Here is a 25,424-nt window from a genome sequence, read left to right on the forward strand (position 1 = left end):
TTGTTTACAAATGTTATTAAAACATGCAAATTCATTTTGAGAACCTCGAGAGAATTAAACTATTAACTTTAGTAAACACACAGTTTAAGACAAATATAAAGGTTTAGCCAAATGCAACGGGGAGGAAGCACCTGGAATAATTTGTGCTTGCTCAGGGGCTTGTGGACATGGCTGTTCCTGCCAAAGCTGTAGCAGTTATCCAAAAGTTCTTTCAAACTCATATTTGGGGCCACTAAGTTTTTTTTGTTTTTTGTTTTTTTGTTTTTTCTTTATGTCTCTCCCATTTCTAAGGTGTTTTCTTAAGTTTGTTCTAATTCAGCATATATCATCTCAGAATGGATCCCCAGCAGGAAAAAAAAAAAAAAGTTACTAAAAAGGAAAGTATCCATACACTGAAAACTTAAAGCATATTCCTTTTTGGTTGCCTTGTATGTAGAAATCAGTTCTCCAAGTGCTGTGAATGGTGCCACTTAGGAGTAGAAACTGATGATTGTTGAAATGGCCTTTGGGTGGTCTGAAATGGACCAGTGGAAACAGTAGCTTTGTAGGCAAGAAGGCAATAGTAAGAAAATGAAAAATTGACTCCCCAAACTGCCATCACTCCTCTTACCATCTTTTTTGTGTTTTTAGTAGTTTGGTTTCTGACGGAGACAATAGAAACTTACTTAAAAGTAAAATTTAATTCTAGCTGTTGCAAACAGGCCAATATTGGGTCCTCAGTTGGGGCCAACTTGGGTAGACGAGACAGTAGAAACTTCTGTTTTCTGGGAGCTGCATGTGTCGGATTCATCTGTCATGGCCTTCCCACACACCATCTTCATGATGCAAGCTTGGAACTGGAGAGAAAGGTACAATTGGAGATAACCTTGGCAGATGAGGAAGTATGGGAAAAAAGACCTCATTCTCTGTATCACCAAAGCCTTGCACAACGCTTTGTACCCAGAATGCCCTTAGGTGGTTTTGAATCTATCTTCCCCATCCTGAAAACTATCTAGATTCCAGTCTAGAACTACTCCTGGGTCTACGGTAATCCTAAACTGGTCAAGTCTGAGACCTCACTGTTGGTAAATTCACAAACCATCCTGCTTCATAAAAGCACTGTCAACAGAGGCCCCTCTGTTACTAGCAGGTGCTCCCAGCTGGAAAGGACTGCTAATCTCTTCTATCCAGGGAGGTTTCAAATTAGTTTTGAGTCTACCTCTGGGATTGAGGAAACAATACCATCTGAAAGTAGGGTTTTTGCCACTTAGGGTTTGGTGTTTATTAGCTTGGATTTCAGATGGGATAGGAAATCCCCCAGTACCTTCAGATGATAAGATATTTTAGAGATTTTTGCATGTGGTATGATTTCTGTGCTTCACACATGCTCGTGCAGGCTAAAAGTTGGAAGGGAAATGATTAAGAAATTATTAAATGCAAGGACTGAAAATTGAGAGGAATCTGAGTTTTTATTTTTATTTTTTTAATTTTATTTAAGTTCCAGGATACATGTGCAGGATGTGCAGGTTTGTTACATAGGTAAACGTGTGCCATGGTGGTTTGCTGCATGAGTTTTTCAATAAAATGCTTTCATTCATCCTGTTCTTTGGAGCAACTTCATTTTCCTGACTCAAGTTCTTTCCTCCGGGGTTCTATTTTCTCGTCTTGATAACCATGCCTTCCTCCCTGTGCTTACCAAAGGCTTCCCAACCTACTCGGGGGTTTTGTGGCTTCCCTCGTCTACTAGAAACCTGAGTAGAGTCCAGGGTGCTCTGAGTTAAAAGTCAATGGTGAGAAAAGAACCAGGGTCTTCTGGACCATAGGAATGTGAATAAAGAGCTTTACCTGCTTATTCATGAAGCAGTAGATGATGGGATTGTAGATGCAAGCACTCTTGGAGAAGAATGAAGGAATGGTGACAAGCCGTAAGTCCAGCCCATGGTTACGGTTGTTGACCATGTACATGGCGAAGGCCGCGTAGGGCACGTAGCAGACACAGAAGGATCCTACCATCACAACCACCATGCGGCTCACCTCCCGTTCAGCCTTCTGGGTTGTAGCTGACTCCTGCTGCTGAGCTGCAACCTGCGGTGGAGCACAGAGAGCATCACATCCCTCTTTTTCCTGGCCCTCTGGATGCCTTTTTTTTTTTTTTTTTTTTTTAATTTTTAATTTTTAATTTTCTTTTTGAGACCGAGTCTCGCTCTGTTGCCTAGGCTGGAGTTGCAGTGGTGCAATCTCGGCTCACTGAACCTCCACCTCCTGGGTTCAAGTGATTCTTTTGTCTCAGCCTCCTGAGTAGCTGGGGTTACAAGCACACACCACCGTGCCCAGCTAATTTTCGCATTTTAGCATTTTGCCATGTAGGCCAGGCTGGTCTGGAACTATTGACCTCAGGTGATCCGTCTGCTTTGGCCTCCCAAAGTGCTGGGATTATAGGCGTGAGCCACTGCACCCAGTCTCTGGATGCTTTTCTGTGGGATGGGGGAGGGGGCATCCACTCTGATTGCCTCTTTTCTGTCCCATCTCCTGGCCTAGTTCCTTTGGATCTCCATCATTCTCCCTCCTCCTACTTCCTTTGCTGCTTTTAGATACCCTCTCTGGCTATGGACATTTCCAGGCATCTTATGTTCCAGAGCACTCTTCCTTCTCATGTGGAGCCCCGAACCCCTTCCTCCCTGACTATCAAATGCCACTCACAGCTTTCAGGGCCCTCAGCAGCTGAGTGTAGGAGAAGCAGATGAGGGAGAGAGGCACAATGAAGCAGAAGATGAAGAGGAACCACGTATAGGACTCGCTGCGGTATTTGGTGCCCACGGTGTACCAGTCAGGGCCACAGGAACACTGCAGGCCCTCAGGGATGAACCTGCAAAGGACCAAACACTTGCTCACTGGACTCTCCACAAGAGTGCAGTGGGAGCTGAGATGCCTGGATTGTGTTCTCCACTTAGAACCCACAGAATGCCCAAAGGCTTCAAGCAGGGGGGTTTTCTGTCCTGACTGGGAGAAGCTACAGCAATTCCAACTGCAGAGTAAACGTTAGCACTTGTCTCCCACTGCCCTTTCGCCTCATATTGCAACTCTTTAAAAGTAGAGGTCAAAGACTAAATAGTTATACCCAAGCTCTTTCCACCCACATCAACCTGAGCTCCTAGTTAACTCAGCACCACTGCCCTGCACTCTCACCGGCTCCAGCCAAAGAAGGGTGGGATGGAGACGCCAATACCAATGGTCCAGGTAGCCAGGACCACCGTCAGTGCATGCTTGGAGCTGAAGCGGAAGTTGCCGAAGGGCTTACAGATGACAATGTAGCGCTCAAAGGCCAGGAAGGCCAGTGACCAGCCTGTAACCAGACCTGTGGTGAAATGTGAGGATAATGGGCTAGACAGAGCCCCACCCAGCCTGGCTGGCAGAGTGGCAAACAGATCGGGTGGAGCAAGCACAGAGAGACAGGGCTGGACTGACATTTGGAGTGAAGACTCAAACATCCTATTTTAGCCAAACTTCTAGTCTGGGTTGCTTTGTACCCCAGTATTTTAAAAAGCACCAGACTCATTTCCCCCAGACTCCTCTTTAGGAACCCCCTCCAGTGGAGTAGCAACCTTTGCCTTCCCCTAACCCCTTTTTCCCCTGCAGTACCTGCTACAGTGCCCAGGAAGCCCTCCAAAGCACAAACATGGCGACCGAAGACGAAGTATCCGTTACAGCTGGCGACGAAGACAGGGAAGACAGAGAAGATGCAGAGGAGGAAGCCTCCGAAGGACACGTTGACCAGAATGTAGTTGAGGGGCTGCCGCAACTTTTTGTAGCGCAGTGTGGCCACCAGCACCATGGCATTGAGTGGGAACCCTATAAGGAAGACAGTGCCCATGAAAGCTGCCTGGAGGTAGAAGGCCCAGACAGGGGCAATGTGGTACTGAGGCCCATCCCACGGCCCCACTGAAGAGATATTTTTGAACAGATAAAACTCTTCCTCTGACATTTTTCTCATGGATGCCCCACACCCCCCTCTGAGTCCTCTTATAGGTGATCCTCCCACCCCACAAAACCCCTCCTCTAAAAACACTTGGGCTCTGTGAATGATCAATACTAATCCTAAACCTCCCAAGGACAAAGTTTGGGATTAGAAATCCCTAAACCACTACCTAAACCTTTTGTGGCCCCAAAGCCGATTGTGTTCTTCAGAGGATAAGAGATTGGGCTCAAATAATCTGGATATGCAATGCTGGGTGCTGGGATGAACAGAAGTGGACTCCCTGAGGTCTGGGAGGTGCTGACCCATATTCACTGAAGATGCTTCCACTTTTTTGTTGTTCTTTTAATGGGGCTATAGAAAGGGCACGGCTCTTATTTTGGCTTCTGGCACAACTGTATCAGTTAAGTTTTCCTCAACTCATCTGCCCCTTTGTGGAAGGTGCCCATCTTAAGTCTGCTGAGAGGCTAGGAACCAGCCCTGGGCTGCAGGAAAGGGCTGGGAGTGGGGAGTGCCCTGGAAGCACATCAGTAAACAGCCTTGATGGAACAGGACTTAGGCAACTTGACAATGCCTAGAGGTCTAGGGCATCCCTGAGCCAGGCTGCCTCCATTTCTTTGTGTTGAATCTACTCAAAGAGTGTGCCTTTCCTACTCAGACCTCCAGCCAGGGAGGCGGGTCTGTTCACTGTCCTTACGCCATGTTCATGCCTACCCCTACCCTTAGCTCAACAAGTCACCACCGTCTTCCTCCTGTCTGTTCATTGAAGTCTTACCTAGCCCTCACAGCCTACCTCACAAACACCTCTTCTGTGCAGCCCACCCCAGTGACACCAACTCTGCTTTAAGTTCCACCTGCACTTGTACTCAGTACTACACTTTAGGCTTTATGAATGAATCTTTTCCACCTCAGCAGATCATAAATATATAGATGAGTTGGCCGGGCGCGGTGGATCAAGCCTGTAATCCCAGCACTTTGGGAGGCTGAGATGGGCGGATCACAAGGTCAGGAGATCGAGACCATCCTGGCTAACGGTGAAACCCCGTCTCTACTAAAAATACAAAAAATTAGCTGGGTGTGGCGGTGGGCGCCTGTAGTCGCAGCTACTTGGGAGGCTGAGGCAGGAGAATGGCGTGAACCCGGGAGGCGGAGCCTGCAGTGAGCCGAGATCACGCCACTGCACTACAGCCTGTGGGACAGAGCAAGACTATATATATAGATGAGTTAAAAGTGACACACTTTAGGTATAAGTAAGTTTAAAAGTGAAAGGATGGTCCAGTAATGGCAGAATAGTTTATTAAATGAATGCCCCCTTAGGCAAAAAAATTGTAAACTGGACACAATATGAAAAACAACTTTTTGAAAACACCTAAAGTATCCAAAGCAGGCAGAAACTGAAAGGAACTCAACTCTTCAATGAAAAGAACCATCTACATTGTTGTTGTTTTTTTTCCCTGAGTGTACTCCTGAGTATAAATGGCACAGGATAGCTAGAACTTGAGCAGAAAGCCCCAGCCTTTTTTGGCTTGAAGAGTCAGAGGACAGAGGACAGGAGACAGAGGACAGTTTGGGACTCCAGAACAGCTGAAGGTGGATTTCCTGGAATGAAAGAAGCCACAGAAGGCAAAGTCTTTAAATCTGCGTATAAACTCCCCTCAAATCATAGGCTGACTGCTGAACTGTGGATGGAGGAATTTCCAAGAGCCCAGTAAAAGACAACCACTGGAGGTCTGAAAGAGCTAAGCAGATTTTGACCGTTACCCACTGTAGCAGAGAAAGAGTTTGAATTTGAATCCCAAGTCAGAGGGTCTGGGTAAAACTTAGGGCTTTCCACTTAAAACTCCCAAAAGGCCACACCATAGAGCTAAAATCTATATCCCAGGACTAAATATTTGTTCTGAGAGTAAGGTCAAAGCCAAAGCTGACTCATACTAGCAAAAGATAAAACCAAGCCTCAGCAGGTTCAAGGTGATCAACTAGTAAGTTAACTGCTTATTAGAACAAAAATCAACACTCCTCAATGGAAGATAACCCAGTTTCTAAAGTTCACTATCTACAATGTCTAATATACAATGAAAAATTAAAAGGCATGTGAAAGAAAAAAAAACCCACAGGAAAGTATGAGTCATAGCCAAAAGAAAAAGCAAGCAATAGAAACAGAACCTGAGATGACCCAAGAAGTTGGCACCAGCAGGAAAAACTTCAAACAGCGATATAAATATATTCAATAACTGGAAGGAAAAAAATGATCATCGTGAGTTAATGGATCTCAACAGAAGAATGGGAAAAATAAAATAGCCAAATGGAAATTCCAGAACTGAAAACTACAACATGTCCAATGAAGAATTCACTAGATGGCTGAACAGCAGATTGGACAGCAGAAGAAAGGATCACTGAACTTACAGATAGATCAATAACAAAAAGATATCTGGAAAATCCCCCAAACACTTATGAATAAGCAATATACATCTAAATATCCTGTGAGTCAAAAGAGAAATCATAAGGAAAAACTGAAAGAATTTGAGCTGAATAACAACAAAAAAGTATTAGAAATTGAAGGAGTCAGCTAAAGCAGTACTTAGAGAAAAATTTATAGCTTTAAGTATTTATACTAGACAATAAGTGTTTAAAATTTAAACTTTCACCTTGAGAAGCTGAAAGAGTGAATCAAATCTAAAATAAATAGGGGCAGATACTAAAAAGCAGAGCAGAAAACATTGAAATTAAAAATGAATAAAGAATGGAGAAAAATCAATGAAACCTGAAGCAAAACAAAATAGTTCTCTCCTGTCTCCAGCATCTCCTCAGTAGGATCTGAGCCAATCTCAGGTCACTGCAACCTCCACCTCCTGGGTTCAAGTGATTCTCTTGCCTCAGTCTCCCATGTAGCTGGGATTACAGGTCTGTGCCACCATGCCCAGCTAATTTTTGCATTTTTAGTAGAGACAGCATTTCACCATTTTGGCCAGGCTGTTCTCAAACTCCTGACCTCAGGTGATCTGACCACCTCGGCCTCCCGAAGTGCTGGGATTACAGGCATGAGCCACTGTGCCCAGCTGACTTAATTATTTCCGAAAGACCGCCACTCCCATGTGCATGCGCACACATGCACATCCCACACAAACACTCGGCCGCAGGTGGGAGTCCTGGTGGAGGTTACTGGGGAGAGCCAGCTAAGGGTCCAGCCAGATTGCCTGAGTCATGGGGGGAACAGGGTGGGAGGGCACTGTCTGGGAAGGTGTGAGGACAGTATTAGGAGGGGCCAAAGATGTGGCCACCTAGCCTTGTACAGATGAGCAGAGCTGCTCATCCGTTGCCCTGGGCAGGACTTCAGGACCAGGGCCAGAGGTCACCTTAAGGTGCCTATCCCTGAGCAGGGCACATGGACTGTGTGTGAGCCTGGCCTGCGTGGAACAAGCCAGCCTCCACTGTCCGCTGGGCTCTGCTGAGGTGCCCACCTCTGCAAACATTTCTGATGGGAGGCTAAATGGCAAGGGTGCAAGACACCCCGGGCCCTTTTACATCCAGTGTACAAGGCTAGGTGGCCACATCTTTGGCCCCTCCTAATACTGTCCTCACGCCTTCCCAGACAGTGCCCTCCCACCCTGTTCCCCCAACAGCAGAGGGAGACAATGGGCCCAAGCTGGAGGCAACCCAATCCCCGAGGGGCTCAGACCAAAAAGAGCCTCACCCAAGCGCAAAGTCTTACCGGTGCTCAAGCCATGGACAAAAATTCTCCAAAGTCATGGAGGCCACGGAGTAGGAGGAGGCAAGCTTCTGAGGAAGGGGCATGGGGTAAAGGAGGAAGAGAAAATACAAAAACTGGAGGCAGACTGGGCACGGTGGCTCACACCTGTAATCCCAGCACTTTTGGAGGCCAAGGTGGGCAGATCACTTGAGGTCAGGTGTTCACCAACCTGGCCAACATGGTGAAACCCTGTCTCTACCAAAAAATACAAAAATTTGCTGGGCATGGTGGCGCACTCCTGTATAGTCCCAGCTATTTGGGAGGCTGAGGTAGGAGAATCGCTTGAACCCAGGAGGCAGAGGTTGCAGTGAGCTGAGATTGTGCCGCTGCCCTCCAGCCTGGGCAATAGAGCGGAACTGTGTCTCAAAACAAAAAAACAAAATAAAATAAAAAATAAAAACTAGAGGCATCTTAAGTGCATTTAGTTATACAGTGCTCTTCCCAGGCTGAAAATCACCTTATTAATTTAGAACATGTTAATACACTAAGGCTTTACAGAAGATCACACGAAATACACTTAGACCAGGATTTCTCAACGTCGGCACTATTGACATCGCAGATAATTCTTTGTCTGGGGGCTGTCCTGTGCATTGTAGGATGTTGAACAGTGTCCCTCTCCTCTAGATGCCAAAATCAACACTACCAGCCTAGTCATGATAACCAAAAATGTCTCCTGACATTGTCAAATGCCTCCTGAGAGACAAAACCCTTCCCCACTCCCCTCCCCTCCAGCTGAGATCCAACCATTGATTTAGATTTAGACTTACAAATGCTCAGAACCCAATATAATACAATCAAGTGAAAATTTGTTTTTCCGTGTGTGTGTGTGTGTGTGTGTGTGTGTGTGTGTGTGTATATATATATATATATATATATATATATATATGGCCAGGCGCAGTGGCTCACACCTGTAATCCCAGCACTTTGGGAGGCCGAGGCAGGTGGATTACCTGAGGTCAGGATTTCAAGACCAGCCTGGCCAACATAGTGAAACCCCGTCTCTACTAAAAATACAAAAATTAGCTGGGCATGGTGACACATGCCTGTAATCCAAGCTACTGAAAGGCTGAGGCAGGAGAATTGCTTGAGCCCAGGAGACGGAGGTTGCAGTGAGCCGAGATCTCACCACTGCACTCCAGCCTGGCGGACAGAGTGAGACTCTATCTCAAAAAAAAAAAAAAAAAAAAAAAAGGAAGAAGAATATTCAGAGAAAAAGAAGTTTCCTTTCCACCCAGCCTCCCAACTACTCAGTTACCTTCTCAGAGGCAACCAGTGGTAGCTTCTTGCTGTTTTTTATATATATAGGTGACAGTGAGCTTGAGATGATGTGTGTGACAATGTTGTCTGTTAAATACTAACCCATAAGGCTCTCCAGACAAGTGATAAGGGAAGAACTGACATGCTCTTGTGAAAATGAGGACTCAGGATCTGCCTAAAAGCCATCCCCACACTTAGGAAGAGAGTGAGGAAGCTCCTGGAGGGAGGGCCATGATTCTCCCTAAGAGACAAAGGAGCAACTGACGGCCTGAAGTCCTACTGCATAGATGAAGGACACAGTGATTTTAGCCTGGAAGCAAATTTAAGGTATGTACCAGTGGATTTCCACCAGGGCCATGCTCCTCTCCACCGACTCCACCATCTAGGAGGCTTTTGGAAGCATGCGGGGTGTTTCATGGCCATCACAATAGTGGAGAAGGAATTACTGGTATTCAGTGGACAGGATGCAGCTCCAGATCGGCCACACAAAGAAGAATGATCCTGCCCCAAATTCCAACAGCACCTCTGAGAGAAGCACTGGCTAGGACCCAACCCTGGTCTCAGCTCTGAAACATCTTCAGCAAAGTTCCCCTAGGAGCCCTAGCTTTGAGCAGCATCACTCTCTGGCACGCTCACCAAGAGGAACAATTTAGGGAATGTGTGCTGAGGTAATGGAAGGACATGTTGCATGCGCTTTTATTTATAAGTCAGTTTAAAGCTGGGGAACGGCGACCCAAAAAAGTCTCTTTGGTTTGAGAATAGATGAGCTGTTGCTTTCCTCTCTGGCCATGATTAGTTAGCAGAGCCAGTTGTCTGGTTCAGACACTTCGATGGAAATCATACAACTTTAGCCCCTGAGTACAAAAGAATGCTGGCCAATGTATTCTCTAAAGTGAGGGCCATTCTTCCCACCTATCCAAGGGAGGGATTGGTTCAGTAGGAATCCTGCTTGAAAGGATGGAGTGTGGGCTGGGCACAGTGGCTCACGCCTGTAATCCCAGCTACTTGGGAGGCTGAGGTGGGAGAATCGCTTGAATCCGGGAGGCAGAGGTTTCAGTGAGCTGAGATCATGCCACTGCACTCCAGCCTGGGTGACCGAGTGAGACTCTGTTTCAAAAAAAAAAAAAAAAAAAAAAAAGGATGGCGTGTGGAAGATTTCTCCAGGGTTACCATTTCTACTTCAAGCCAAGTGGTGAGGACTCACCCGCATATCTGTTGCCACTAGTGATTTTTTTGTGCACACTTCTTGGATTTTCTTTTTTCACTCATTCATTCATTCCACAGACATGTGCTAAGTGATGACTATGACAACAGTTCTGCTATGAGGATTAAGTGGGATTAATCTGGTAAAGTGCTTACACAAGGCTGGGCACACAGAAATGCCTGGGAATCGTCTGTATTGTCAGCAGTACTGCCAAGGGTCAGACACTGGGGAAGACCCAAAGACCAATAAAACAGGTATCTGCCCTGGTGGAGCTCTCAGCTCACAAAAGACCTCCCCTCTGGAAGTGAGCAAGAATCCAGGGTGTGATGGATGTGTACAGGGATGGTGGAAGCACAAAAGACAGAGAGCCCAACCAAGACCACCAGGGTCTCCTACAACGCCCCAGTTTCTGAGGTGTGATCACCCCCCTCACTCTTTTTGGGAACCTCCCAATCTAGGCCACCCTTAGGCTGTCAGCAGCTTCTTCCTGGGCAGCTTCCCTGGGTAGGATGAGCAGGGCAGGCTACCGTGGGGGAGGGCGTGTGGGTATTGACAAGATATAGTCCCCATTTCTGGTTTTTTAGAAAGTCTGGGTAGCAGTGTGTACTGCATTTAAAACAGCCTTCGGATTCAGATAAACGTGAATAAGCTGAATTTAGGCAAGTTGAAGCATTCAGATAAACATGAAGTAGAAGCTGAATTCAGGCAAATTGTTTATTTTACAGTGAGGTGATACTGCTCTCACAAGGTTGCTGGAAGGTTAAATAAGATCTGTAAAGCACGGAGCACACTGCCTGGCCCACAGTAAGCATTAAATACCAGCTTTCCTACTATGTATTTCTCCCCTCCCTCATGTTGCCATCGTAACCCGTTTCCTTTGACAGCACTTTACAGTTCGCAAGGTGCTTTCATATACACTGTCTCATGCGATCCTCACCCTGTAAGGTAGACAGGGTAGGTGTTACCTTCCCCAACCAGCAGATGAAGAAACTGCGTAATTTAGCAAACGTCACCTAGTCAAGAGTAAGCTGAGACATTCTTCTGGGTCCTCACCTGGGAGTCTAATGGGTTTGGAGAATGCTTTTCTGGTGGTCTGATCATGAAGTAAGAAAGAAGAGTAGTTCTCAATTGAGTGCAAGAGACCCCAGATGGGCTCACCAGCCCTGGGGGTCCCCACGGAAGTGGTGGTTGCTGGATCCTGGCCTCTTCCCCAGCAGCTCCTCCGTGAACTCTGCTTGGGAGTCCTGGCGGGGTAACTGGCAGGTCACGGGGAAGAATAGACCCTGCCTGGAGGCCCAGGCAGAGGAGCATCCGTGTAGCTCCGCAATGAGCTACGGAGGAGCAGGAGAGAACTCAGGAGCAATGCCTGCTGGAGCACAGTGGCCTGGGCTGGAAGCCAGCCTGGAAGGGGGAGGAGAGAGGCCCGTTCTAAGAACTACAGACTGCTGCTGTGGCTGCTGCTGATGTGGCAGGGAGAGCACATCTGGCAAGAGATAACTACCAGTGGCTCGTTGGTCTAGGGGTATGATTCTCGCTTAGGGTGCGAGAGGTCCCGGGTTCAAATCCCGGACGAGCCCTGCTTTTTCTGTCCCTTCTCTGCTGCCACGTACACATACACCGCCTGCCCCTTCTAGGATGGAAGCAAAAAGGTAGCCTCATGGTGTGTGGCTAAAGGACCCTGAGGACAAACTGGCAGTCAGTCCCCCCATTAGCCATGGCCTATATGTACCCCATTATTTCCACTGGGGCCAAACTGACCAAGAGCGGACTGGCAGAGCATCTGGCTGGCCTGCATTTTATTTGGCAGAAAGACAGCCTGTCAGAGAGATCAGGACAAGGAGCGGGCTTGGCCAGAGCTGGAGGTCAGGATCAGGCAAGCTCTCAACATAAAACCTAAGCTATGAAATGCACTGGATTCAAAGTCCAAAAGCTAGGACGACAGTTACAGTTCTGAGTCTCAAAACTTATTTCTCAGAGTTGTTGGGAGGATGAAATCAGAAACTGTAATGCACCCTAGAGATATAGGGATTGTTAGGAATCGTATTACAGATAAAGAGAATCTAAAGGGGAACTTCTGGCAACATGAAAGACTGGACTAAGGTAGCTACCCCCTCATCCACTGCCCCCAAACACACACAGGGATGTTGGATAAAATAGAATTCAAAAATTAAAATTGGACAATCCCAACTTTTTTTTTTTAATAAAGGAAATTATCAGCTATCAGGATTAAAGAAGGAATGTAAAAACCAAAAAAAAAAAAAAAGAAAGCCGGGCGCGGTGGCTCACACCTGTAATCCCAGCACTTTGGGAGGTCGAGGCGGGTGGATCACCTGAGGTCAGGAGCTCGAGACCAGCCTGACCAACAAGGTGAAACCCCATCTCTACTAAAAATATAAAAATTAGCTGGGCATGGTGGTGAGTACCTGTAATCCCAGCTACTTGGGAGGCTGAGGCAGGAGAATCGCTTGAACCTGGAGGCGGAGGTTGCAGTGAGCCAAGATGGCACCATTGCACTCCAGCCTGGGCAACAGAGTGGGACTCCATCTCAAACAAACAAACAAATAAATAAATAATGAAAACAAAACAAAACAAAAAGGCGGGGGGGCAGGGGGAAGGATATCACAACGGCCTATTGTGGATGTCACACACAGATAAGATAGACACCCAAGATCTGGAGTGTCTCAATGCTTCCAATTGTAGGATATGTGGCCTCACCTACCAGAGGCAAGGAGCTAAAGCCGAACCCCCTGCATAAAGCTCAGAATATAAAAGCTCCATCTTGTTCGTGAAAAGAAGATTAAAGGCTGAGCACAGTGGCTTACACCTGCAATCCCAACATTTTGGGAGGCTGAGGTGGGGTGCTCACTTGAGCCTACGAGTTTGATGCCAGCCTGGGCAACATAGCAAAACCCCTTCTCTACAAAAAAGAAATTTAAAAAATTAGCCAGGTGTGGTGGTGTGCACCTGCAGTCCCAGCTACTTAGGAGGCTGAGGTGGGAGGATTGCTTGAGCCTGGGAGGTTGAGGCTACAATAAGCCATGATCACATCACTGCACTCCAGCCTGGGCAACAGAGCCAGACCCTGTCTCTGAAAAGAAAGAAAAAGAAAAGAAAAGAGGACTAAAAACCGGCAAGGAAGCAAGAAAAGGGGTGGAAATACAAGTCAACCCTGAGAAATTGATGTTCTAAGTCTGACCAAGTGCTTGTACTGTATCTGGATTTATGTCTTCATGGTGCTGAATCCAAGCGAGAAATTAAATATAAACCTGGTTTATGACCCTTGAAATCCTTAGGAATACCACACAGCCACACAGAAGCAAAAAAGAGTTCTATAAGACTGTTTTCATATAACCAGGGCATATAGGACTCCCACCAAAACAAACCAACCAACCAACCCATCGAAATGACAAAAACCCAAGATGTGCTGAAGAAGAGCTCACAATAAAAATTATGAACCTGTATAATATAAAATATTATAAACTTTCCCTGCTTTTCCCTCTGTCCAGACTGAGAGATACAGACTGCTTTAAGTGCTCTGTGACCCAGCCAGCTGAAATGTTTTCCCCTATAGGCTTGAACCCAAGCTAGGGCCTTGAACGTTCACAGGCACTGATAAAGGTGTTTAGGTTGTTGCTGAAAACACTGAAAGACCAACCATGTTGCTAAACATATAGAAGCTAGCCCTGTCCCCAGCCAAATTCCTGAAACCCTCATTTAAACTTCATAAACCTCATTTAAACTCCCTCATTGTGGACACACCTAGGTAGAACATCCCTTGTCTCGCTCTCTACCCCGAGGATCCACGGCAGCTCACTTTCTATGTACATTCCCCTAATAAATGCTTTGGACCAATCCCCTGATGTTCATTGCTTGGTGTCTTTGGAATCTCAACCAGCCCCATTTCAGAACAGTTTGGGGCACTCCCTTGTGGAGTTCCTGCTTTTCGGGTGATTCTAGCCACAGGTTCAGCTGAGAAGAAACAAAACTAGACAAGGAAGCAATTCATCATAAGGAAGTGTTGGTGGACACAGCAAACAAGAGAGCTCTCCAAGAACTACACATGATAGAACAACATGAAAAACATTATATAATAAATATATGTAGAAGTATTAAAGACAAGGAAATAAACCATAGGGAAAAAAATCAAACACAACATGAAGAAATGAAAGACATAAACATTGAAATTAACGACTCTTAGCACTGGAAAATTATACTTAATAACAAAGAAGACATTAAAAACTCAGTGATGCATTAAACAGTAGATTATTAGACTCAGGCAAAGAGAGAATAAGTGAACTGGAAAAGAGCTGATGAAATAATTCAAAATATGAAAAAGGAAAGTGATAAGATAGAAAATATGAAAGAATAGCTAAAAAACATGAGGGAAAGAATGAAACAGACTAATATATATCTAATAGGAGTTCCTGAATGTGACTGAGAGAATGGGGAAAATATAATATTCCAATAGATAATGGTTGAAAATTTTAATGGAAGAAAGACACAGTTCTCAGGTTGAAGAGTCCTGAGCTCTGAAACACACTGTGGAGAAACTGCAGGATACTGAAGAAAGAGAAAAGTCTTTTTTTTTTGAGACAGGGTCTCACTCTATTGCCCAGGCTGGAGTGCAGTGGTGTGATCATAGCTCACTGAAGCCTCAAACTCCTAGGCCCAAGCAATCCTTCCACCTCAGCCTCCTAAGCAGGTAGAACCACAGGTGTGTGCTGTCATGTCCACCTAATTATTTGTTTATTTATTTTGAGATGGAGTCTTGCTTTGTCACCCAGGCTGGAGTTATTTTTTAATTTTTATAGAGACAGAGTCTTGCCATGTCACCCAGGCTGATCTCAAACTCCTGGGCTCAGGCCATCTTCCCAAGGCACTAGGATTATAGACATGAGCCACCACACCTGAGAAAAACCTTAAAATAACCAGAAATAAAAATGCCTGTCTGCCTACAAAGATAACAATTGTATTTGCAGCTCACTTCTAGCAACAGGAGATTAATTATAAGGGAAAAAAAAGAATGGAAAAAAAAAGATTATAGAAAAGACATTTTTTTGACCAGGCGTGGTGGCTCATGCCTGTAATCCCAGCACTTTGGGAGGCTGAGGTGGGTGGATCACCTTAGGTCAGGAGTTCAAGACCAGCCTGGCCAACACGGTGAAACCCCGTCTCTATTAAAAATACAAAAATTAGCTGGGTGTGGTGGTGCCCACCTGTAATCCCAGCTACTTGGGAGGCTGAGACTGAAGAATCGCTTGAACCCGAGAGGCAGAGGTTGCAGTGAGCTGAGATCACGCCACTGCACTCCAATCTGGGCAACAGAGTGAGACTCCTTCTCAAAAAAGAAGAAAAAAGAAAAGAAAATACTTATTTTTTAAAATTATGGAAAAAATCTTTGTCACTTATTAGCAGCGAAAGATTACAGGGAAAAAATATCTTCAAAAGGCGAAGAGAAAATAACTGTCATCCAGAATTTGATGCCTACTAAATTTTCATTAAAAGGGCATGAAATAAAGACATTTTAAGACATTAACTGAGAATGCTAACCCCTCAAAGACTTACACTGAAATGCCACAAAAGGGTAGATTTTATAAGAAGGAAACTGAAATAAGAAGGAATGGTGAGCAGAGAAATTTATAAATATGTTAGTAGATCTAAACAAGCCTTGAGACAGATGATGATGATAAAGATGGTGGTGGTGGTGATAATGGTGAGGATGACACTTCCTGGGGTTAGAAAGAAGGGGAAACTAAAATACTAGATAGAAATATGGGAGATGGTGGAGAAAGAAGAACAGAGTTAACATGTTCTAAGATCTATTATTCAGAAAAAGTATAGTGATATTGATTCACTGTAGACCTAAGTAAGAATGTTTAGAAATATATAAAGAGGTAATCACTGAAAGAGTAGAAATAGAATGTGTAACTTCCAAATCAGTGGGGGCCAGAGGATAAATTGAAGCCACTGTTAGTGGTGTTTAAATTGGCCTAACTACACAATAGAGCAATTTGGCAACGGCTAGTGAAGTTTAAGATGCACCTACTCTATGACCCGGAAATTCCACTTCTAGGCATCCATCCTAGGAGAATGCATGAAATTGTCAAGTGCAGCACTGTTTTTAATATGGAAAACTGGAAACAGTCAAAATGTCAATTAGCCGAAAAATGGATAAATTGCAGTGAATTCAAGCAATGAAAGAGTATTCAGTAGTTAAAATTCATAAACTGGAGCTATATGAAACAACATGGATAAATGCAAAAAAAACCAAAAAACAAAAAAAGAGTTTGCAGAAAAATGTGTACAATATAACACTATTTACATAAATTTCTAAAACACACAAGTCGCAATTATGTATTGTTGGTAGACACATTTGTAAAAGGTAAAACATACATACAGGTAAAACTGGAAAACCATAGAGGGCTACCTTGAATCAAATGTGGCAAGATCTGACTGGTTGTAGGATTTCAGTTCTGTGTGCTTGGTTATTTGTTACGTTATTCTCTGTACCATACTTTTCTGCATGTTTCAAATACTCATATTTTTTTTCTTTTTAATGAAAGGATCTAGGCATTTGGAAATAAGGGTAAAGGGGGATAAATGGCTACATCAGTCCTCAAAGAGGATGATCTCCTGGGATGGGATTAGGAGGGAGGCTGAGCCCTGAGTCCAGGGATTACAGGGATTAATTCAGATCATCCCCCTAGGTTGATCACCTGGCTGACATGCCCACCACTCCTGGCCCCTCAGAGATGCATTTCTGGACCACAGCCCACCTCCCTCATATCTCTTAAGCTCTTTTCTCCCGCCTTTTAACTGCCTCCCTCCGCCCTCAACCCAGTACTGGTCTGGCCAGGGTTTGACCAAGTTTGGCTCCTGAAAATAGACTGGTTCAGGTCTCTCTTAAATGTTCTCCCAAATCAAGGGTGAAAGGTGACCTGCATGCCAGGAGCCAGGGAGAGATTAGTCCTAATATTCAGGATCAGAGCTCCCTGAGGAGAGCTTGAACCGTGGATGTCACCATCGACAATTTCCCTGCTGTGCCTCCCTACATTCACCAAGAGGTCAGCAGTCAAGGCCAACTGCTAACGTGGCCCTGCTGGCGGAGGTAGAACCAGGAGGAGCTGCGCTGGGCAGAAAGAACAGCCAGTAAGCTTCCAGAACTAGCCTTTGCCAGTTCCCGGAGCACTGCATCCCTCAAGCCCCCAGTGCAGCCCCTTTCTACCACCCTGACAAATGCTCTGCTCCCCAAATCTGGACAGGCTTGGCGTCTGCAGTAAACCCTCTGTAGAAGGGGTCTGGGTGGGCTTGTTCAACTTTCCCCACAACTGTGTCACCTTGGCCACAGGATCTGGAGTAGAATCTTGTCATCTGGGAGCAAAGAAAACATTCTTGATCTCTGCTCATCATCTCTCTGCTGAGATAATGAGAGAGGCAGAGGAAGAAAAAAGGAGCAAGGAGTGGGGGGAGGGAGAGAGACTTATGGGCAACATCATCATTAATAGGCAACATTTAACACCACAAATATGAAATCATGTTAAATGATAAGACAGGGCATTAACTGGGTAGCTGGGAGATTGACCTTTAACTCATTTATCCTGTGTCAGAAACTCTTTCAGATGCTGGAAATACAAAGATAACTAAGATCCCCCTAACCTTCAAGAAACTGGGCAGAGCCCGGACAACCCGGAGGGCCTGGTGCTGTTACAGACAAATAGGGGCGAGCACCACAAAAGCGCCTAGTGGGGCAGGGATGGGGTGCCAGTCAGAGAAGGCCACCTGGAGGTGACCCCCAGCTGAAAAGGAGGGGAAGTCCAGGCAAAGAAGAGCTTCCTTCCCGTGGAACAGGGATGGCTTGTGGACGTGGGAGCCTGTGGGATGTCAGAGACATTTGAGCCAGAGCAACTCCATCTTGAATAGAAGCTGGGTAAAATGAGGCTGAGACCTACTGGGCTGCATTCCCAGACGTTTAAGGAATTCTAAGTCACAGGATGAGATAGGAGGTTGGCACAAGACACAGGTCATAAAGACCTTGCTGATAAAACACCTTGCAGTAAAGAAGCCGGCCAAAACCCACTAAAACCAAGATGGCAGTGAGAGTGACCTCTGGTAATCCTCACACTGTTACACTCCCACCAGTGCCTTGACAGTTTACAAATGCCATGGCAACATCAGAAAGTTACCCTACATTGTCTAAAAGGGGGTGTCATGAATAATCCACCCCTTGTTTAGCATATCATCAAGAAATAACCAAAAAAAGCAGCCCTTGGGGCTGCTCTGTCTATGGAGTAGCCATTCTTTATTCCTTTACTTTCCTAATAAACTTGCTTTTAGTTTATCCTATGGACTTCCCTGAATTCTTTCTTGCGTGAGATTCAAGAACCCTCTCTTGCGGTCTGGATCCGGATCCCTTTCCTGCAGCGGGGGGAACGCAGACAATACTAGCCCTCGACCTGTGAGTGGATGTGCCAGAGAGGGGATCCGCGTGTGTCCCTGGCTTAGGAGTCTTCCAGCCATTTCCTGGATGTGCTGGGGAGCCCCTGTTCCCAACTGTGCCCACTTCTATCCTTGCCGAGACCTGCCGAGATGTGAGAACTGCCTCTTCAAGAGCCGGCACCCAGTAGTCATAGCCTGAATAAACGAATGGTTGAAGACGTGAAATAAGCCCCCTGGGCTTCCGAATCTCCCTTCCACGAGAGTGAACATCAGTCGTGCCCACTCTGAGCGGGCTACTGCGGGGGCGTGGCTCGCAGCCCACCGGGTGTGGGACCGGAAGGGAAGGCAGGGCGGAGGAGAGGGGGTCTTCCGGCCCTGAGGCTTGATGGGGCCACCGGAGGGCTCCTCCTAAGAGGGTCCCTGGCCCTGGCTCGGTGGGGGGTCGCGGAAAGCGGAGAGGTCAGGGCCCTGCCGTTCGCCCATCCAGGCCTCGACTTCCCTCCTCTGGCCCCCAGGCTGCCGAGGGGCCACCGGGCAGGGGTGGGCAGGGCCTGGGGCCGGAGTCAGCGCGGACTGCTAGGTGGGGGCGCCAGCCGGGCGGGGGAGGGAGGGAAGGAGGGGCGCGCGTGTCTGCGCTTTTGGAGGAAACAGTCCCACCTCGTCCTTTGCCGTCCCCATTGCTGAGCATGACCGGGCCCTGACACCTGGTGCAGAAGGGTCCCTGGGCACAGCAGACCCCGGGGGGACCCGCCGCCAGAACCAGGGGATCTCGCTCCTCCCTCTTGGGGCAGCCATAAGCCTAGGAGCTCCTGACACTGTCCGGGCCCCGCGGCTCCCCGCGCTCCCTAGGGGAGAGCCTTGGGGCGTATCCGGGGTCGCGCTTACCCTCCCACGCCGCCCCCTGCACCGGCTCGGAGCTCCCGAGTGCTGGGAGGGCTTCCGGGCGGCGGCGAGCGGCGGGGGGCGGTGTCAGGAGGCCTGGCCAGGCCCCGCCCCCTCGCCCGCCCTCCCTCCCTCCCTGCGCACCCGGCTCGGGTCCCCGGGCTCGCGGCTGCGGCTTCTGCTCGGGGAGGCGGAAGGCGGCGGCGGGAGCGGTCATGGAGGCGGGCGCCGGAGCCGGCGCGGGAGCCGCGGGCTGGAGCTGCCCGGGCCCAGGTCAGAGCCACCCCTCCCTCACCTGTCTACGGCCCCTCCTTTCTCTCCTCCATCCCTCCTCCCTCCAGACCCCCAGGTGCTCCCGGCCTCCGCGGCTCCCCTTTCTCCGCCCGAAGTCTTCCTCCCTCCATCCTGGCCTCCACCGGGGCCCAGTCTCCATCTTTCCGGCCTGGGGCTGAGGCTTCCGCGCACCGGCCGCATCCTGCCTGGTGGTCCCTCCCCAGCGCGTCTCTCCACTTCAGTCCGACGGTGCTTCCAGCCTTCGGGACTCCAGACCCTACACCTCCTGCAGCCCCGGAGACTCCTGAGCGCGGGGCGAGGGTGGGGTGGGCAAGGTCCAGCGAGAGAATGGGAGGAGAGGGGAGGGGAGCGGTCGCAGCCCTACCCCTTCCCGCGCGCCCCCCACTCCTCCCTCCCTCCATCTGTAGGCCACCTCACCCTTTCAGCCTCTTCTTCACTGGCTCCCGCCCTCTTTCAGTCTTGGCCCTCTCCTCCCTGTCCCCCCGGACTAAATACGCACACCCCCTCTTTCTTTCTGTGCAAGCAAGAGGGTCCTGGAACAGCGGGTTCTGAGGAGGCTGGGAGGCAGGGCTGGGGTCTCCGCAGGCCGAGCGTGAGAGGTGGCCGAGAGAGAGGAGTCGCAGAGCCGGCAGAGTGAGTCAGGCACCTCCACTGGGATTACAGATCCCAGAGCCCCGAGGAGCTGGAAGGCATGTCCCCTTCTTTCCTCTGCACCCCAGCCCGCAGCCAGCCCCCCACCCCCCAGCCCCTCCTTTCTCCCTGCTCTCAGGACCCACAGTGACCACTCTAGGCTCCTATGAGGCTTCCGAGGGCTGTGAGAGGAAGAAGGGCCAACGCTGGGGGTCCCTGGAACGACGGGGGATGCAAGCTATGGAGGGTGAGTTTTCCCAAAAGGCTTCTTTCTTTCCCTTCCCCTCCTCCCTTAATTCCCTTCCTTCCTCCCTCTGACCCCCAGGCCTCTGAGCCAGGACACAGCCCTTCCCTCAGTTCATCTTAGCCCCTCTTCCTGCAGCTCAGAGCTCCAGCCCTTCCCAGGGCTCAGGCTTTGACAGAAGTTCAGGATGCATCCCTTCGGGACCCCAATCACCCCCCAGCTAACCAGGTTATGTGTCCCGAGGGAGCCGCCAGACAGAGAAAGAGGCCTTGTTGGACAGAGCTTTGAAGCAGCCTTTCAGCAGGGGGTTTGTCCTCACTGCCTGCCGACCCAGATCCCAAGCTGTCTCCTATTTTAAAAAGCAAGGAACTGGGCATGTGAATTGTCTTTCTGGGGCCACCACCATTAACTTCGAATGGAAGCCTGTGGCTTTGGTTCTTTAGGATACCTTATTGCCTGAAAGAGAGAGCCTAGGAGGGGGCGCGTGAGGCCATCCTCCCAACACACGTGTATCCCCACCACACCCATGTGACTTGGCAGTTGCTGCCAACACCAGGCCCCTGGAAGGACGCTGGTCCATTTTCCAGTACTTCCTGTGAAGTGTTGCATGTTGCACATTCAGTATGGGCAAACCTGCTCCCCCTAAGGGGGACAGATGGCACGAAGGGTCCCAGTTGAACCTAAGGCTGCTGATATTAGATAAAGTAAGACCAGAGATTCAGAATTTTAAAACAAAGCAAACAATCACCATCCAGACAACATTTTGCTATTTATAGGGACTGCATTGCAGTAAAGGAGCGGGTGCTCACAACCAGAGGCTGGGGGCCAGCACCAAACCCCAGTTTTTTAAATGCATTAAAATGGTAGGCTTTCTTTTACACACAAGTACAGCCTAAAACTTCCCCTGAAAGCTGCTTTGTGGTCAGCAGAGTAGGAGGGGCCTCATATGGCTCAGCTAGGGGAGAGGAGACCTTGTGACATGCAGCAGGGAAAAACAAGGTGGACCTTGTAGAAAATTTCAAACAGGTATTTAATAATATACATTCGAAAGGGCGCCCGAGTTTGTCCAATGAAACCTCTACAATCAGATATTTTCTTTCTCTACCTGCTGACGGGCAATGCTTTCTTATTATGGAAAGGCTGATTTTTCACAAGCCACCTGGATAGTTTTTGTTTGGTTGTTTTTGTTTGTTTGTTTGTTTGTTTGAGATGGAGTCTCACTCTGTTGCCCAGGCTGGAGTGCAGTGGCTCGATCTCACCTCACTGCAACCTCCACTTGCCAGGTTCAAGTGATTCTCCTGCCTTAGCCTCCCAAGTAGCTGGGATTACAGGCGTGTACTACCACGCCCAGCTAATTTTTTTGTATTTTTAGTAGAGAAGGGGTTTCACCATGTTGACCAGTCTGGTTTGGAACTCCTGGCCTCAAGTAATCCACCCACCTCAGCCTCCCAAAGTGCTAGGATTACAGGCATGGGCCAGCATGCCTGGCCAGTTTTGTTTTTTTTTTAACTTTCGAGAAATCTCCAAACTGTAACTGTTACCCCATTTGACTGAAAGATCTGCTCACTGTCTCCTTTCTTGACTACTTGTCCTGCTACTCAGAGGCCAGCCTAGAAGAAGCAGGTAATCCTGTGCAAGTGTCTCATGGCTGAGCGGGCACCAGCCTGCCCACAGGCAGTGATAGGAGGCTACCAAGTGCAACATTGGTCCAGGAAGGGCCTGGGAGGTGGAGGGGCTGCTTCTCAACTTGACTCTCACACCTGAGGACTCATCTTGAGTACAGGTCTTGCCCCGGGGCTCCTTGGGGGACACCAGGTGGCACTAGTATGTCATCTCTGCCCTGGGATAGTGAGTTTGAGGGCCCTGGAAGGACGGCAGAAAGGAAGTTGATGCTGACTCCTTGGTGGGATGGCTGTGTCTCCTAGGAGAGGTGTTACTCCCAGCTCTCTATGAGGAGGAAGAGGAAGAGGAAGAGGAGGAAGAAGAGGTGGAAGAAGAAGAAGAACAAGTGCAGAAAGGTGGCAGTGTTGGCTCTCTGTCAGTCAACAAGCACCGGGGACTGAGCCTCACGGAGACAGAGCTGGAGGAGCTGCGGGCTCAGGTGCTGCAGCTGGTGGCAGAACTGGAGGAGACCCGGGAACTGGCAGGGCAGCATGAAGACGACTCCTTGGAGCTACAGGGTGAGTGCCTGGGCCAGGGCCCAGTGCCCGGGCCCAGAGGCTCTGCACTCCCCTGGATCCGAGCTTGACACTGGTGCCCCTCTCCCTGCAGGGCTCCTGGAGGATGAACGGCTAGCCAGCGCCCAGCAGGCAGAGGTGTTCACCAAGCAGATCCAGCAGCTCCAAGGTAATTCCCAGGACTTGGACTGGAGGGAGGTGGCCATCCAAGTGGTCACCTAAGTACTTTTTTCCTGAGGGTTTGACTGAAGCATAGCAGATAAAAATAACCAAATTCAGTAATTTCACCTCATTTTCCTCTACTAGTCTCACCCTTTTCCTCTCCTTGTCTCTCCATCCTCCTCTGTCCCCAGTTTTCTTTCTTTGCACATCTACGTGGCTCTTCTGTCCTCCCCTTCCATTTCTTGGCCTCCCTGTCACCTCCTGTCCCTGGTGGGCTCTTTCCTCTTGCCCCTTCAGCCTCCTCCTTCATACTGCATCCCTGTCCCTTTGTTCTCCTGGTCAGTGCCAGGGGTGGGTGATCCAAGTTGAATTCCAAGCCGGATTCCTTTTTCTGGTTCCTCCAAGGATGGCATGGGAAAGCATGAAGCCAATGAGAAGTGACTGGTGGGGCCTCTCTGCACCTATTAAGAGAGACAGATGACAGCACTTCTGTTGCTGCCTGGGACCTGAGCTTGTGGGCCCCAAATCCCTTTTTGCCAACACCCACGTCCCTTTGTCTCTGGGAAGCAGCAAGGCAGATGCCCCACATTCCACCACACCACCAAATAAAGAGGCAGCTTTTGTTACTTCTGTGGGCCTCCGGAAGGTTTAGGGGAGCTGCCCTAGAAAACGGCAGGGACTCTGGGGAGAACTGAGATCAAGCCAAAAGAAAAGTATAAATGGAGAAAAAAAAGGAAGGCCAGGAAGCAGGCCTGGACAGAAGCAAGCAGAGGTGTAAGAGGGGGAGGAGAGGAGACGGGGACAGAAAATGTAAGCAAAGGTAGATACAGGAAGGGTGGTCAGTGAAGGGGCTTGCAGAGGAGGAAAGTGGCAGGACACATGTCACATAGGGAAGAATGTGGGCATTGGTCTGGGATGACCTAGATTCCTGGGCCCAGCTATACCACTTAGAAATTGTGTGATCTTGGGCAAGTCACTTATCTTTCTGAGATGTCATTTCTTATCTGTAAAATGGGACTAATTTATTTATCACCTATTTATGAGGTGCCTTTATACTTGGAGGACCAGCTGTGAATGAGACAGACCACATCCCTGCCCTAATGAAGAGTACATTCTAACGGAGAGAGGCAGAAAATAAACAACACAAGTTCAGATGGCAATAAATGCTATGAACACGATATAATAATATGATACAGAGAGGAGGTGGGATGGGAGTTTAGTTTATTTTATTTTGAGACAGAGTCTCACTCTGTTGCCCAGGCTGGAGTGCAATGGCACAATCTCAGCTCACTTCAACCTCTGCCTCCCGGGTTCAAGCGATTCTAGTGCCTCAGCCTCCTGAGTAGGTGAGATTACAGGCATGCGCCACCACACCTGGCTAATTATTGTATTTTTAGTAGAGATGGAGTTTCACCATGTCGGCCAGGCTGGTCTTGAAGGGAGTTTATTTTAGATATGGCAGTTAGGAAAGTCATCTTTGAGAAGATGACATTTGAGCTAAGACCTGAATAATGAAAAGGATCCAGCCATCCAAGATCTGAGGGAGGAGCATACCAGGCAGAAGCAACAGCAACTGCAAAGGCCCAGAGGTGAGAATGAGCTTCATTTGTTTGAGCGACAGAACAGAGGCCACTGTGTTTGCAGCAAAGTGCATGTGGAGGACCCTGGCAAGAGAACGTTCTGAGGCAGGCAGAGGCCAGATTACAGTGGATCTTGTAGGCCAGCCAAGAGGTTTGGCTTTCATGTTAAGTGTGGTAGAAAGCCAGGAGAGGGTCTTAGCCAGGACTGGGATGATACGATCTGCTTTACATTTTTAAAAGAGAACTTGGCCACTAAGTGGAAACACTTAAGATGGAGGGAAGTGACTCAGAACAGTGAGTCCTGTCAGCAAGTTACTGCAATAGTCCAGTCAAGAGATGATGGTCGCTTGAGTTAGGGCTGTAGAAATGGAGATGATTCAGAATATATTTTGAAGGTGAAGCCCTCGGGATTTGCTAATGAATTCGATCAGGGGATAACAGAGACATGAAAGATGACTTTGCCTTGAGAAAATTGATGGAAGGTGGTGATGTTTATTGAATTGGGAAAGACTTGGCAAGGGGTAAGTTTTGGGGCTAGGGGAGCCATTTAAAACATGTTTTCCTCTGTTGAGTTTGAAGTAACTGTGGACATCCAAGTGAATATATTGAGGCAGTTGGATATATAAAGGCAGAACCAGGGAGAAAACAGGGTCGGAGATGTAAATTTGGAGTCATTAGCATATAATTGGCATTAGAATCCATGGGAAATAATGGTGCAGTCACATGGAGAGACACCAGAAGAGGAGAAAGGGTCCAGTCCCGGAGACACTCCAGTATTTAGAGGTCCAGTATAGAAGGAGAAGTGAACAAAAGAGTAAAGTGAGAGGAACTCCTGGAGCATGTCATGCCCTGTAAGCC

General features: G+C 48.1%; 2 protein-coding genes and 1 non-coding gene across 20 annotated transcripts in view; 2 read left to right on the top strand and 1 right to left on the bottom strand.

Moving 5' to 3' along the window:
- Positions 1–716: 716 nt before the first annotated feature.
- On the bottom strand, positions 717–3,970 carry OPN1SW (opsin 1, short wave sensitive). Its single transcript, NM_001009127.1, has 5 exons — positions 3,619–3,970; positions 3,166–3,334; positions 2,680–2,845; positions 1,825–2,064; positions 717–836 (listed from the first exon to the last, which is right to left on the bottom strand). The coding sequence occupies exons 1-5, from the start codon at positions 3,968–3,970 to the stop codon at positions 717–719; spliced, it is 1,047 nt and encodes a 348-aa protein (NP_001009127.1).
- Positions 3,971–11,666: 7,696 nt separating this feature from the next.
- On the top strand, positions 11,667–11,738 carry TRNAP-AGG (transfer RNA proline (anticodon AGG)). The gene has a single exon. It is a non-coding gene; the product is annotated as a tRNA-Pro (tRNA).
- A 7,227-nt stretch (positions 11,739–18,965) lies between these two features.
- The window catches only part of CCDC136 (coiled-coil domain containing 136), a 31,815-nt gene continuing 25,356 nt past the window's right edge, over positions 18,966–25,424 (top strand). For 16 of the 18 annotated variants that reach the window (XM_519361.8, XM_016958127.4, XM_009454168.5 and 13 more), the window contains exons 1-4: positions 19,610–19,752; positions 20,543–20,650; positions 22,573–22,827; positions 22,919–22,993. In XM_519361.8, the coding sequence (XP_519361.6) occupies positions 19,695–19,752; positions 20,543–20,650; positions 22,573–22,827; positions 22,919–22,993 (496 nt within the window). In that variant the 5' untranslated portion in view covers positions 19,610–19,694. Of the gene's footprint in view, positions 19,178–19,608; positions 19,753–20,542; positions 20,651–22,572; positions 22,828–22,918; positions 22,994–25,424 lie in introns of those variants that run through there. The other 2 variants (XM_063815587.1, XM_054656287.2) reach the window with 2 other exon arrangements.

Source organism: Pan troglodytes, chromosome 6 (genome assembly GCF_028858775.2).
Source record: "Pan troglodytes isolate AG18354 chromosome 6, NHGRI_mPanTro3-v2.0_pri, whole genome shotgun sequence".
Lineage (NCBI taxonomy): Eukaryota > Metazoa > Chordata > Mammalia > Primates > Hominidae > Pan > Pan troglodytes.

What these genes read in the sequence shown, in the direction of transcription:
- OPN1SW (NM_001009127.1), bottom strand. Translation starts at nt 3,970, where the DNA reads ATGAGAAAAATGTCAGAGGAAGAGTTTTATCTGTTCAAAAATATCTCT. An exon ending in CCCTTCTTTGGCTGGAGCCG is followed by an intron (nt 2,846 to 3,165) that starts GTGAGAGTGCAG and finishes GGTCCTTTGCAG; the next exon opens with GTTCATCCCTGAGGGCCTGC. An exon ending in ACTGCTTCATGAATAAGCAG is followed by an intron (nt 837 to 1,824) that starts GTAAAGCTCTTT and finishes CTTTCTCTCCAG; the next exon opens with TTCCAAGCTTGCATCATGAA.